The 12,999-nt window shown below is 38.6% G+C and overlaps 3 protein-coding genes across 5 annotated transcripts; 2 read left to right on the forward strand and 1 right to left on the reverse strand.

Annotated features, from left to right (window-relative positions):
- Positions 1-82: 82 nt before the first annotated feature.
- LOC120004068 (serine/threonine-protein kinase AFC2-like) lies at positions 83-3,733 on the forward strand. 3 transcript variants are annotated; one of them, XM_038853296.1, is made up of 12 exons: positions 83-361; positions 782-974; positions 1,447-1,473; positions 1,559-1,709; positions 1,830-1,878; positions 1,975-2,089; positions 2,267-2,358; positions 2,556-2,712; positions 2,809-2,873; positions 2,961-3,058; positions 3,149-3,251; positions 3,333-3,733. In XM_038853296.1, the coding sequence occupies exons 1-12, from the start codon at positions 272-274 to the stop codon at positions 3,477-3,479; spliced, it is 1,287 nt and encodes a 428-aa protein (XP_038709224.1). In that variant the 5' UTR covers positions 83-271; the 3' UTR covers positions 3,480-3,733. The 3 variants fall into 3 exon arrangements, with proteins under 3 accessions (XP_038709224.1, XP_038709225.1, XP_038709226.1); XM_038853297.1 differs by lacking the exon at positions 782-974 and having other exon boundaries at positions 84-361; XM_038853298.1 differs by lacking the exons at positions 83-361; positions 1,830-1,878; positions 1,975-2,089.
- A 1,437-nt stretch (positions 3,734-5,170) lies between these two features.
- On the forward strand, positions 5,171-9,496 carry LOC120004088 (quinolinate synthase, chloroplastic-like). Its single transcript, XM_038853328.1, has 7 exons — positions 5,171-6,056; positions 6,216-6,500; positions 6,879-7,097; positions 7,234-7,413; positions 7,937-8,449; positions 8,987-9,148; positions 9,240-9,496. The coding sequence occupies exons 1-7, from the start codon at positions 5,283-5,285 to the stop codon at positions 9,312-9,314; spliced, it is 2,208 nt and encodes a 735-aa protein (XP_038709256.1). The 5' UTR covers positions 5,171-5,282; the 3' UTR covers positions 9,315-9,496.
- Positions 9,497-10,047: 551 nt separating this feature from the next.
- Positions 10,048-11,434, reverse strand: LOC120004089 (high-affinity nitrate transporter 3.1-like). The gene is made up of 2 exons (XM_038853329.1): positions 11,145-11,434; positions 10,048-10,734 (listed from the first exon to the last, which is right to left on the reverse strand). The coding sequence occupies exons 1-2, from the start codon at positions 11,275-11,277 to the stop codon at positions 10,241-10,243; spliced, it is 627 nt and encodes a 208-aa protein (XP_038709257.1). The 5' UTR covers positions 11,278-11,434; the 3' UTR covers positions 10,048-10,240.
- Positions 11,435-12,999: the final 1,565 nt, after the last annotated feature.

The following is a 12,999-nucleotide window of genomic DNA, read 5'->3' on the forward strand; positions in this document are numbered from 1 at the left end:
TAACTATGGTCAACACTAATGATTTACAGATATACACTACCCGCAGAATCAGGTCAGGGCAATCGAACGGTTCAGATTCAGAAACGTGAACGGTTAGATTTTCCCTACGACCGCCTCAACCTTGTTAGGTTAAAATTAGGATCGCGTTCATAATCTGCCGCATCACAAGAATAGAAATCTGTTTGTTTCTTGTCAAAATCGCAAATTTTCTCTCCTTTTGCAGTTGTAATCTTGTTCTTCCTCTGCGATATCTCGGTTTTCTGTTGCGGTAATGGAGATGGAACGCGTGACGGGGTTTCCTCTCGATCGGCGACCCAGGAAGAGGGCGCGCTTGGGTTGGGACGTCCCTCAGATCCCAAAGGTATCAGATCTGTCTTTTCGTAATATATCTGAGTTAATCCTGTTTTTTTTTTTTGCCTTGTTCTTGTTGGATCTGCTGGATGCCTCCTTAGATACTTGTATTTTGGCGGAGTACGGTTAGATCTTTCCTGTACCTTAATCGTTATATAATTCGGGGAGTTTTTCGTTTGATTGGTTCGATATGAATTAAAATCGGTTTTTTTGTTGATTCCGTTTAATAGTAATTCGATTTTGCTGTTGTTGGGATATGTTCTGCGGGGATGCTTCTTTTGTGGTTAGGTTCTACTGGATCGATTAATTGATCTTTTATTTACATGTACTCTGATGACGGACAGTGTATCGGAGGACATTGATTAAGTGTATTGTTTTGTTTCGCAACTATTCTTATCTGGGTGGTGAATGAATGGATGGCTGTGTGTAGGCTCAGGTAGGAATATTTTGTGCGGAAGAGGTTGGGAATGTGATCAGCTTTGCCTCTTCAAGAGCACCATCAGACATTACTCCTAGTTCTCTATTTGTAAAGGGAGTGAATCGAAACGGTTCTCCCCCATGGCGGGAAGATGACAAGGATGGGCATTACATGTTTGCAGTTGGAGATAATTTAACTTCTCGTTGTAATTACACTAATCTATTGACTCATAAGCTTTTATTTAATTGTCTTCCAGATTTGTTTTCTGATTGTTGGATAAGCTATTGTTCGAACTTCATTTGCTTTACTTCTGTAGTAGTCTGGCTGCTATTGTTTTTCTTCTTTTGATTTTAATGATTCTCCATGAAGTGCTGATAAAAAAATCCTTTTATTTAGTTTTTTGTATTTTCTAATTAGCTTAATTCAAAAAGAAATATGATTTTTAATTAATTAACGGCATCATTAAGTACCCATGATTTTTCAGGCATGTATTCTGGAGTTTTTTAGTTTTGGATACGTTCTTTAATATTTTATTAAATTCTTTTGCCCAGTAGAACTAAATTTTACGTATGGAACTTTAGATGCCCTACTTTATTTTTTCATTTTTTGTATTTGATCTAGCACTTATTTAATTATTTATCAGTTTTCCTAATTATCTTATCTTGTTCATTTCGCAGATAAGATACAAAGCAAAATGGGTGAAGGTATATACTTCTTCAACATTTTTTTTTACTTCGTGTTTTAATATTTAAGTTACAGCGTTGACAGAATAAATGTCTTTTACTGCAGGCACATTTGGGCAGGTTTTGGAATGCTGGGACAGAGAAAGGGAAGAAATGGTTGCCATTAAAATTGTTCGTGGAATCAAAAAGTATCGTGATGCTGCTATGATTGAAATTGAAATTCTTCAACAGCTTGGAAGACATGATAAAGGCAATCGGTGAGTGACTGAGTGGTGTTAAAGTGAATTAGGTTGAATTATCTTTCTAATAATATTCTGTAACTTGAGTTTTCCTAAGCTTCATTCATGGCCGTGGTTAAATTGGTTTGTTCCTTGCAGTTGTGTACAAATACGGAACTGGTTTGACTATCGTAACCATATCTGTATTGTAAGTATTTGATTGATATGCGGTGGATTGATTTCCCCAACTCACAAATAATTTGGGGGGTTAAAACTTGTGAATGAATTTAAATGGTTTCAACAGGTATTTGAGAAGCTTGGACCAAGCTTATACGATTTTCTTCGCAAAAACAATTATCGCTCATTTCCCATTGATCTAGTCCGTGAGATTGGCAGACAACTGTTGGAATGTGTAGCATGTGTGTAGTAACTACTTAAGCTAGTTTCTTTTCATGCATCCACTTGTTGCATTTTTTTCCCAGGGTTTATAGGCATTATGTTTATTGGAAACTAAACTTCATACACATACAGTCTCGATTTCTACATCATTAGAACAAGTTGGACTTTGCTTATGTTTTGTGTTTTGTAATTTGCAGTTATGCATGAGTTGCATTTGATTCATACCGACTTGAAGCCTGAGAACATACTTCTGGTTTCATCTGATTATGTGAAAGTTCCTGATTACAAGGTATAGTTTTGGTTTCTGATTTAATTTGGTTCTCTCCGTTTAGACTTGATTGGGTTGCCACTTTTTTTTTTGTACATTGTTCCCCCCTCCCCCCCAATTAAAGGAAAGCCCTACCATGATGTGACGTGCATCCTCTTTGGATGGTGGAGCTTAAGAGCTGTCTTTTAATCTTGCTTTGCTTTTTTTTTTCTCTGTAGAATTCATCCCGATCCCCAAGAGACGGATCCTACTCTAAAAGGGTTCCCAAGTATAGTTCTATTAAAGTGATCGACTTTGGTAGTACTACATATGAACGTCAAGACCAGAACTACGTTGTCTCAACGCGACATTACCGTGCACCGGAGGTTATTATTGGTGTGTAGAGAGGATGCAGTTAATATTAAATTCCCTCATGTGTAATGCTTGACCACATTACTTAACAATATTATTTTATTATTGATGATATTCTAGGGCTTGGATGGAGTTATCCTTGTGATGTATGGAGTGTTGGTTGTATATTGGTGGAGTTGTGCACGGTATGTACAACATTCCCTGTGTTGCATGGAGATTTTTAAGGGGATAAATTTCAGGTGTATTAATGGAATTATATTAAAATTGCATAGGGAGAAGCATTGTTTCAGACTCACGAGAACTTGGAGCATCTTGCGATGATGGAACGAGTGCTGGGTCCATTGCCTCATCACATGCTTAAGAAGCTTGAGTGAGTGATTTTGACTCTGCTTTTGGTAGCCATTGTCAAGCTTTTTAAACAAGCTGGACTTACATATGTTTTTGCGGTGCAAATTTTCAGTCGACATGCAGAGAAGTATGTTAGAATGGGAAGGCTCGACTGGCCAGAAGGTGCTATGTCAAGAGATAGTATAAGAGCAGTTTCGAAGCTTCCTAGACTTCAGGTATTTGCTCTTAGTATGTGTGATATACTGGTCGTCTTCTTGGGTACATTTGTCTGATTGCTGCGATCATTATTCGTGCAGAACCTGATAATGCAGCATGTAGACCATTCAGCTGGTGAATTTATACATCTTTTACAAGGTCTTCTTAGATACGATCCTACTGAGAGATTGGCTGCCCGTGATGCTCTAAATCATCCTTTCTTTACGAGGGAACGTCTGAGGAGATGATTTAGGGTGTAGGTGATTGGTTGGATTTCGGTAGCTGTTGATTCAAGTAATTCTGTGGTGCAAAGATCGGCCTTAAGTTTTCATTGCCGAAATGTACGATGGTTGCATCGGTGTACATAGTTTTACAAGTTTGAAGCTTAGATAATAGCGAACATTCGGTGTGAGGAATATATTGTTGTGTGCCCGGGACGATGTTAATGCCATACTATATTCAAACAAAATTATTTGATTCATATTTTAACACAGTTGTGTCACTCTTGAATCTTTGGAATCGCTTACCTCTTAACGATTAGTTAAGTATTTGTCATTGGGTCTCAATCTCTCTTTAGCTCTCTCTGTTGATGAAACTTGTAAGAGTTGGATAACTGCCAAAGGGCAAGAGCATTAAAGGGCCATATTTCTCCGAAAGTCTGTAGAGATTGGTGAGGAAGTGCTCCTACCTGGTTAAGGTTTTCAATTAATGGTAGCTTCGGTGGTGATGGAGGTAAGTTGAGTTTGCTGATTCTGGTAAGTTAGAGCAAACACAGAATGGATAACAGAAAAATCAAAGAGAAAACAATGAGATTGAAAAGAAAAGAGTAGATAGAGATCAGCTAACCTAAGCAATGGGGATCATGCTTTGTCCAAGCATGCAATGCACATAGGTTGCGTGGCGTGGCCGGCCCAATCAACTGCGCTGCCCATTTAGCTTAAACCTTGAGAAATCCAATTCTCTATATATGGATTTTATTGATTTTATTTTAACTGAGAACGATACCAAACAAGTTTAGTCTTTAGATTTTTGACATAAAGCTAAAAACTCGGGTCTAATGACAAGATAAATTGGATCAAAACTCAACACATGGCCATCTGAGTGGAAATCAAGATCAGGACATGCCGAGTCCAAATGCCATGTGATTTGGATTTTGTTAACCTTCAATTGATTTAAAGCATTCAACAAATGAAATTACAATGCAAATCACATGTGCACGGCATACCCAAGAAAGAAGTATATTATTAACACCTAACCATTCATTTCAAATAAGGAAAATGACTTCTTTTGGAGCTGCACATGATTTGTTGCCAATATGGCAGGCAACACTAATAGGAATTAGGATCCCAAAGTTGACCGTCATGCGCAGTACTCGTGCCAAATAACATACCGAAGGAACCCATTTTTGACTAATCTCTCTCTCTCTCCATATCTGATTCACAGTTATCAATAAATAATTGTTATTTGTGAATATTATTAACATTTAAATCTTAAACCCTAAATAAATCGCGGATGGTATTATCTTCTCTTTAGAAAGAGCAAGAGGACAAATATGCTTTCGTGGACCCCGTTACTTTGAATGAGAAACACAACAAAAAGATACAAAAATTATAATAAAAACAAACACACAAAATTGAAATAAATTTGTTGGTGAAAAACTCAAACAAGAGTAACTAATTTGGAAAATAATATGATGGTCTAGCTTTAAATACCAAAAGCAACACTAAGCAGCCGTGCTTTGGTTGACAATCAACGTGTTAAGTAATAAGTATATATATGCACAAAATTAGATTCCAATTGCAGGCATGTTTTCCATATGTATTTGGGGAAAAAATTAGAAGACCAAAAGCAACAAAATAACTGAAAATAAATTATTTTTTTTAAAAAAAAAACTGTACGGTCACAAAATGGTCAATTGGTGCGCACCGGTTCCGCCCCCAATCGCTGCTTTCTCCGATCTTTAAAAGCCTGACCATGAAGACGGTTATTTCCACAAGAACACCGCGTCTCACTCTCTGTTTCTTTCACTTTTAACTACTTTTTCTGTCCGAATGGAGTCCTGTGCCGCAATCCCCAGAACAGTTTCTTCTACTTCTTCTTCTTCGTATTTCTTCTCTGTTTCTCGAAACCCGAATTCGCCATCTTTCAAACTTCTTAACTACTGTCACTCTCACATCCGCTCACGTTCGTCTCCCGTTTTCGAGTCTATCAAATGTATCCAGCCCCCAATGCCCGACCCAGTTCCCCAGCGCCGGAGCTCCAATGTTTCTCCCTTTCTAAGCTCCGCCGTGACGCTATCACCTTTTGAAACCGCGGATACTGTGGCATGTAAACTTCAAAATCTTATATTGGAGTTCCAGCCTATTACGGAGTCCATTGAACGGGTTAAGCGGTTGCTCCGATACGCCACTCTTCTCCCGCCATTTCCGGACTCGGCCCGTGTCGACTCCAACCGGGTCATGGGGTGCACGGCGCGGGTATGGCTTGAGGCCGAGTTGGACGGTGAAGGGAGGATGCGATTTGCTGCCGATAGTGATTCTGAGATCACGCGCGGGTACTGCGCGTGCCTAGTGATGCTTCTCGATGGGGCGGCCCCTGAGGAGGTGCTGAGCTTGCGCACGGAGGACTTGGCTGCGCTCAAGGTCGGTCTTTCCGGATCGGAGAGGTCGAGGATTAATACGTGGCAGAACTTGTTAGTGAGTATGCAGAAGAGGACCAAGGGTTTGGTCGCGAAACGACAAGGGAGGCCGTCGTTTGAACCGTTTCCTTCATTGGTGATCAGTGCGGATGGGATTAAGGCCCAGGGCAGCTACGCTGAGGCTCAGGTTAGTCTTTTAGCAAATTTGTATAATTAAAGATGCAATATTTTTTGTTGAAATTGTTATATATATATATAGTTATATAGTATTGATGCTTGGTTATACTTCTCGCAAATTCTCTCTTGAGTATGGATATTCTAAGTTTCAATGTTAGTTTGATTGCAGGCTAGATATCTGTTCCCTGATGAGTCTAAGGTTGAAGAACTTGTCAAAGTACTGAAGGAGAAGAAAATTGGTGTTGTTGCACATTTTTACATGGACCCTGAAGTCCAAGGTGTCTTAACTGCTGCCAAAAAGCAGTGGCCTCACATCCATATATCGGACTCATTAGTGATGGCAGATAGGGCTGTGGATATGGCAAAAGCGGGATGCCAATTCATAAACGTACTGGGCGTTGATTTTATGTCAGAAAATGTGCGTGCAATCCTTGATCAGGCTGGCTTTGGAGAGGTATGCAATTTCTTCTACTAATCTTTATGTGAGTTTTTTTGTCATTTATACACTAATGCTAAAAATGTAATTCCATAAACATGTCCATTTGAATTGTAGTCCACACTTATGAAAGATGAATGTCAAATTAACTACCAAGGTTGAACATGAGGTTTAGAAGATTAGAGTTGGTTTGCACATGTGCAGGGCTGGGTAAAGGTTGAATATATACTCAATCCGACCCTTGTGCAAGCCAGATGATGTGTGCCTGGGTATTGTAGGAAAGGGAAAATCTTTTAGCTGAATGAATTAATGGTTTAGAATAAGGCATTGTTGATGATGATGCAACATACTAGTTAAGCAATTCACAGTAATGTTTCCTGCTGTATTCAAATGCAGGTTGGTGTATACAGGATGTCGAATGAGCGTATTGGTTGTTCTTTGGCTGATGCTGCGGCTACCACTGAATATATGAATTATCTTGAGGAAGCCTCTGGGTCTTCACCTTCTTTGCATGTTATCTACATAAATACTGCATTAGATACAAAAGCTTTTGCTCACGAGATTGTTCCTACAATCACATGTACTTCCTCTAATGTGGTGCAAACTATTCTGCAGGTCGGTAATATTAAATTCTTCTTCTTCTTTTTTTTATTGACCTTCTGTTCCTCTTTAATTTTGAAATTGATTCACTCTTTACATTATGCTTCTGGTTACAGCTGACATTTTTCCTCGCCTTTTTCTATTGGTGCAGGCTTTTGCTCAAATTCCAGATTTAAGCTTATGGTATGGACCTGATTCTTACATGGGTGCAAATATTGCAAACATATTCGAACAGATGGCAATGATGACTGACGAAGAAGTTGCCGAGATACATCCAAAACATAATAGGGATTCAATCAGATCATTGCTTCCTCGTCTGCACTATTTTCAGGTGGTCTTTATTTTATTTTTTTTCTTTCTTTGAATAGAATGGAGTTCCAAAAATGCCTTGTACAATTTATTATACCTATGTTGAACGTAACTTCATGAAGATCCTAGGTTATATCCATTCATACAAGTCTGGTTTCTGCATTTATATGGTCAGTAATACTTGCCTGCATGCATGTATGTATCTGATTATTTGTATGTTCGCTTTATGCCTTTTAAATCTTGTGGAGTTGAGCTGAATTTAGGACTCCCATGTCTTGATTTAGTTGTAGAAGCAGCACCAACAACAACAATATAGAGATGAATCCTTTTAACTGGAAACATGAGCTCAATCCATCATATGAATAGTATAGTGAACAGTTAGTTACCGTTACCACATAGCAGTGGGGCAATGTCCATGTATATGTAATCATGCGCAGCTAGCTAACCCTTTATTTCTTTTTCACTTGCTTCTCTAGCATTTGCAGAGTATGGCCCTAATTCTACTCTATTTCTAATATCTGATTATATGACTTTTTTGGTATCAGAATGGCACATGCATTGTCCATCATCTTTTTGGACATGAAGTAGTGAAGAAAATCGAGGATATGTATTGTGATGCATATCTTACTGCTCATCTTGAGGTCCCTGGAGAAATGTTTTCTTTGGCAATGGAAGCAAGGAGAAGAGGGATGGGAGTAGTGGGTTCTACCTCAAACATATTGGATTTCATTAAAGAAAGAGTTAAAGAGGCCTTAGATAGAAACGTGGATGACCACCTGCAATTTGTGTTGGGAACAGAATCAGGAATGGTGACTTCAATTGTTGCAGCTGTTCGTGATATGTTAAGTTCTGCCAGGTCCTCATCTCGGGGAGCAAACGTCAATGTTGAAATTGTTTTCCCAGTATCATCAGACTCTATCACAGGAACAGCCACAAATTCGGCCCCCGCACTGAAATCTGTTGCAATTGGTGACCTCGTACTACCTGTTGTACCTGGAGTAGCTAGTGGAGAAGGATGCTCTATTCACGGTGGCTGTGCATCTTGTCCATACATGAAGGTCAGTGTCCTATTCTATGTTCGCTCCATTCCTGAGAAGGATCATTTAGCTTCTACAGGCGCTATAAGCAAATTTATTATATCGAGATTGCAAAATTTTAGATAATATACATCTGCTAAGGCCACACAGGTATAGGGAATCACACTAATTCTGCACACATATGCCTTCAATCTGATGTACGTGGACGATAGTGAACGACTTAAAAAATTACAAAACTATGGAAGTTGATTTGCAAAAGTTGGTGAAAATTAAGAGTTCACTGTCAAAGATAACTGAACGTTCCACATAATTAAACAAGTCATGCCTCAAGTAATTGCCGAGTTGGGTCTTTACCAGGCCTTCTTTATGCTTGTCAAGTTCAATAAGAACTGAATTTATCAAGTTATGGACATGTTTTGTAATTTTTATTCAAAGATTTCTGATATGACATTGCGATAACCAAGATGATCCCTGTTTTTACTTTTTGTCAAGAGTGGCAAGTGCTCTTAGATTGTTGAGATGATTACTTCTTACTCTCTGTATGCTTTGATTTACCAGATGAACTCTCTCAGTTCACTCCTTAAAGTCTGTCATCGCTTGCCCGATGAGCAAAATCTCATTTCAGCATATAAAGCTGAGAAATTCAAACTACAAACCCCTAATGGGAAATCAGTTGCTGAGGTCGGGTGCGAGCCAATATTGCATATGAGACATTTTCAGGTACTGACTCTTTGTTATGGTCACTCATTTCTTACTTTTGTAACAAGGATAATGAACTTTTAGATTCACCATTTCTGAATCTTGTTTGCAGTCTACGAAAGAATTGCCAGACCAGCTTGTTCATCAGGTCCTCCATCTGTCCGAGGATGGGAGTTCCGTAAGTTAACACATCTGGTTCTCACAAGATCAAGGTTTCTGTAAAAATTCAATTTGTTGACAATTCCATACCGCAGGGGTTGTCGTTGTAGATGTAAAATTCAGGGGTTTTTTTTTTCGAAGCCATGTTTTTCATGTCATAGTTTGGCTGTTAATTTTTTATCGCATTAATAAGAATGCCGGTTGACTGAATAATGTCATCTCAACACCCGAGCCACTAGTTGGAGTGGTAAGGATGGTGTGTATCACCCTAGTGACCAGGATTCGAATCCCCCTCCCCCAACCCCGTTTAAAAAAAAAAGAGAATAATGCCATCTCGAGGTTTATATAGCATGGATTTCACTTGTCAGTAAAGGTGTGTTGCCACCTTTTCTCCTTGTTTTTGGTTCATTCAATGCAATAATGCATGGTTAACTAAGTACGAATACTGGATCAATCCCCTGTTACGAACCAAGAATGGAAGTCTCTTTGCATTGCAACTTCATGCGCCATTCTTTCTGCTCTGTGGAAAGCAGTGTCACGAGTGTAGTGGCCAAAAATCATCTGAGCCTGCCTAATCCCAGGTTCAGCATTTTTTTTTCTCCTGTTATTTCTTTTCATTGAATCACTGGACTTCCTTTGTTTCATTGATCCTTCTGCAAATCCACCTCTGTTTCTGCTAATATAAAACTATGAACTTAAATGGATTGTGATTTACTGCAAAGATGTCAAGATTATCAAGCATGATTGTCAACATTCACATATTTTTGCAGAGAGTAACAATGCTGACGGATTCATATTATATTCTAACGTTGGTGAAACAAACATTTTTCCTCACACCCCCACCTTCCAACACTTTCTGCAATACTAACCCCCATTACAGACATGAAATCAAAAACTTCAAACATGTAAGCCACTTCTATGATGGAATTAAAAAGGGATTCTCTCAGTCTCTCCTCACTTCTCTTGGGACCTCTTAGCCTTTCTCTTCTCATTGAGAAAGAAGCCAAACAAGGAGACGACAGAGAAAGCACTGAAGACAATCGAAGCAATATCAAGCGACATGTGACGGCCAGTGATTGACTGGATCTCAAAGAGATTGGTGGACTTCATAGCATCGGTACTTTGACCATAAGCCACCTCATCGCCATTAGAGTCCAAGGCATAGGCGCGAACAAAGTAAGTGCCCGTTGGCAGGTCACGTTCGATGGTCCACTCATGGGTTTGAACAGTTTTGTTTGCAGAGTCGTATGGGTTGGACACAATGTTGAACTGGCAGGTCTTGTCCTTGGAAAGCTCTTCTTTAGTCTTTCTCCATGGCCTGTCTACTTGGCTGATCGGTGCAAAGCATAGCTTGACCTTGATTGTCTTGTAGGCTGAGTCAGTACCAGCTGTGAGGGTCTGGTTAACCCCCCATGAAACTCTAATCTTCCCCTCTCCAGCTTTCAATACTGCAAAAGCAGAATTTTTAGTCTTGTACCCAATAAATGCAAAATTTGGACAAAACCCATTAATGAAACGGTGGATTTTATCAAGCTCGATGCTTTTTTAGGTAAATCCAGAGATGGGTTTCTCTGAAATTTTGGAAAGAATGTTTGGATTTGTGAGAGATTAACAAGAGAAACAGAGTATAGCTTTCAATACTGCCAATTAATTTCATCAACAGAATTTTTAGTCTTATAACCCATATATGAAAATTTTGGACAAAACCCATTAATGAAACGGTGGATTTTATCAAGCTCGATGCTTTCTTAGGTAAATCCAGAGATGGGTTTCTCTGAATTTTTCGAAACAATTCTTGGATTTCTTAGAAATTAATCAGAGAACCAGACTAACAGAGATGAGATGTGGAATTTGTTACCTTCTCCTGGCTTTGGTGAGGCAGTAACCACAAGTGTTTTTTTCAGTGAAGAGAATAAAACAGTCCCATTAATACTCTGAATCAAGCAAGTGAGAAGAAGAGAAACCAAGAGAAGATGAGTCCGTGCCTCCATTTTTGCTTCTTGCTTTCAACTAAAAAGCCGGGGAATCTCCAGAAGCTGTGATGATGATAAAAGTGGGATCTTGGGTCCCTGTTATATAGAAAAGCTTCAAACGTAAGCATAAAAAGTCAAAAGACAAACCATTTCTCTGGCTGGCAGCTTTTGATTAAGTAGAAGAGATCATCAAAGAAATAACAAATATCAACTCTTAAGCATGTCGAAAGGGTGAAGTTCCTGATATTTTGCTATTAGAGATCAGAAGAAGAGGACTTTTGGATGGACGTGATTGTTTGATGTCTAGTTGGCTAATATTGACTCTGTCACTTTTGTGATATATTATAAATAAAAGTTGACATTAGATGATAAAGATTAGAAAATATTTTTTTGTTTTGTTTCCAAGTCATTTTAGCTATTCTTTGTTTTTCATGTTTTTTAAAATGCGTAACAAAACGTATTTTTGAAGTGGATAGTATCAAAATGATCTCCACTAAGAACATGTCACATGTTTTAACACTTGGCAAAAAATTTGAACACTAGAGGACGAGCATCCAAGAGGGGGAGGATGAGAGTTCCTCGGCATGATCGAGGAACCACCATTGACACCCCACCGAGCATGTATCCTCTGTTTAATGAGATGATTAGTCTCAGTGCTATGGTCTCATGAGAGAAATGGTTACTAGAGAAGTAAATTGTGGATCCATGTTCTCACCTAGAGTTAATGAGAGACACACGATCTCCCATAACATCACTTCCTAACCAATATAACAGGGGACTCTCCACCACAGGTAAAGAATTTCAACTCTCGCATTCTTGAATACTTAATAACAATTTGAGAGAAGACACCAAAGACTCTCCCTTTTTGACTATATATTTACTTGACTGTTGGAGAGGTCCTCCGAGCACACCCTCAAAGTCCCTCATAGCTTACATACTTCCTTGTGCAGGAAGAACTTCAGCATAACAAAGCTCTTATTGACTTCAACTCTACCACCTGTGACGTCCTCGAAATCGGAGACAATTTTCAACGTCAAAAGTTATTTATGTTTTTTCAAAAAATGAAAACGTAAAATATATGAAAAACAAACAGTTCAACACATATACTTAATTTTTCCATGAAACAATTAATTATTTGTGCTGTTTTATTTAGCTGTGGATCGTAATCTTTTCCATAATTGTAACTTGCGAGGTGCCCCGCTGATGTCTTGGAAGGATGAACAACGTTGGGAATTACAGAATAGTGTTAGCTATACATTTATGGAAAAGCCAAACCAGAAGGAAGTACGAGTGTACGACCCCCATTTAAACTAATTATTAATTAACAAGTATTGTACGACAATTTGGCCTCCTTGTCGTTAGAGGTGGCAAAAAATCGATTTCTTATGGATTGGATAACAACACGTATTTATGAAATATTTATATGTTCAGATCCTAACCCTGATTGAAAATAATCTAATTTACGTTAAGGTATGGGATCAGTAAATCGAACAAGATTTTTGTGTTCAGACTCGGACTCAGTTTTAAACCGGACAAAATTTTTGTGTTTGAACTCGAATTTCAGACATATAACTTTTGTCTAAACTTAATTTAATCCGAATCAAACAAATTCCGTCATTCAAATTGGACAGAAATTTGTCACTCCAACTTGTCGCCCAACATGTTAGGAGTCAAATAGCCCCTTATAAGTCAGGGTCAAACTATGACTTTCACATTCCATTAATACTCATTCGGATGAGA

Source organism: Tripterygium wilfordii, chromosome 8 (assembly GCF_013401445.1).
Source record: "Tripterygium wilfordii isolate XIE 37 chromosome 8, ASM1340144v1, whole genome shotgun sequence".
NCBI classification, from domain to species: Eukaryota; Viridiplantae; Streptophyta; class Magnoliopsida; order Celastrales; family Celastraceae; genus Tripterygium; species Tripterygium wilfordii.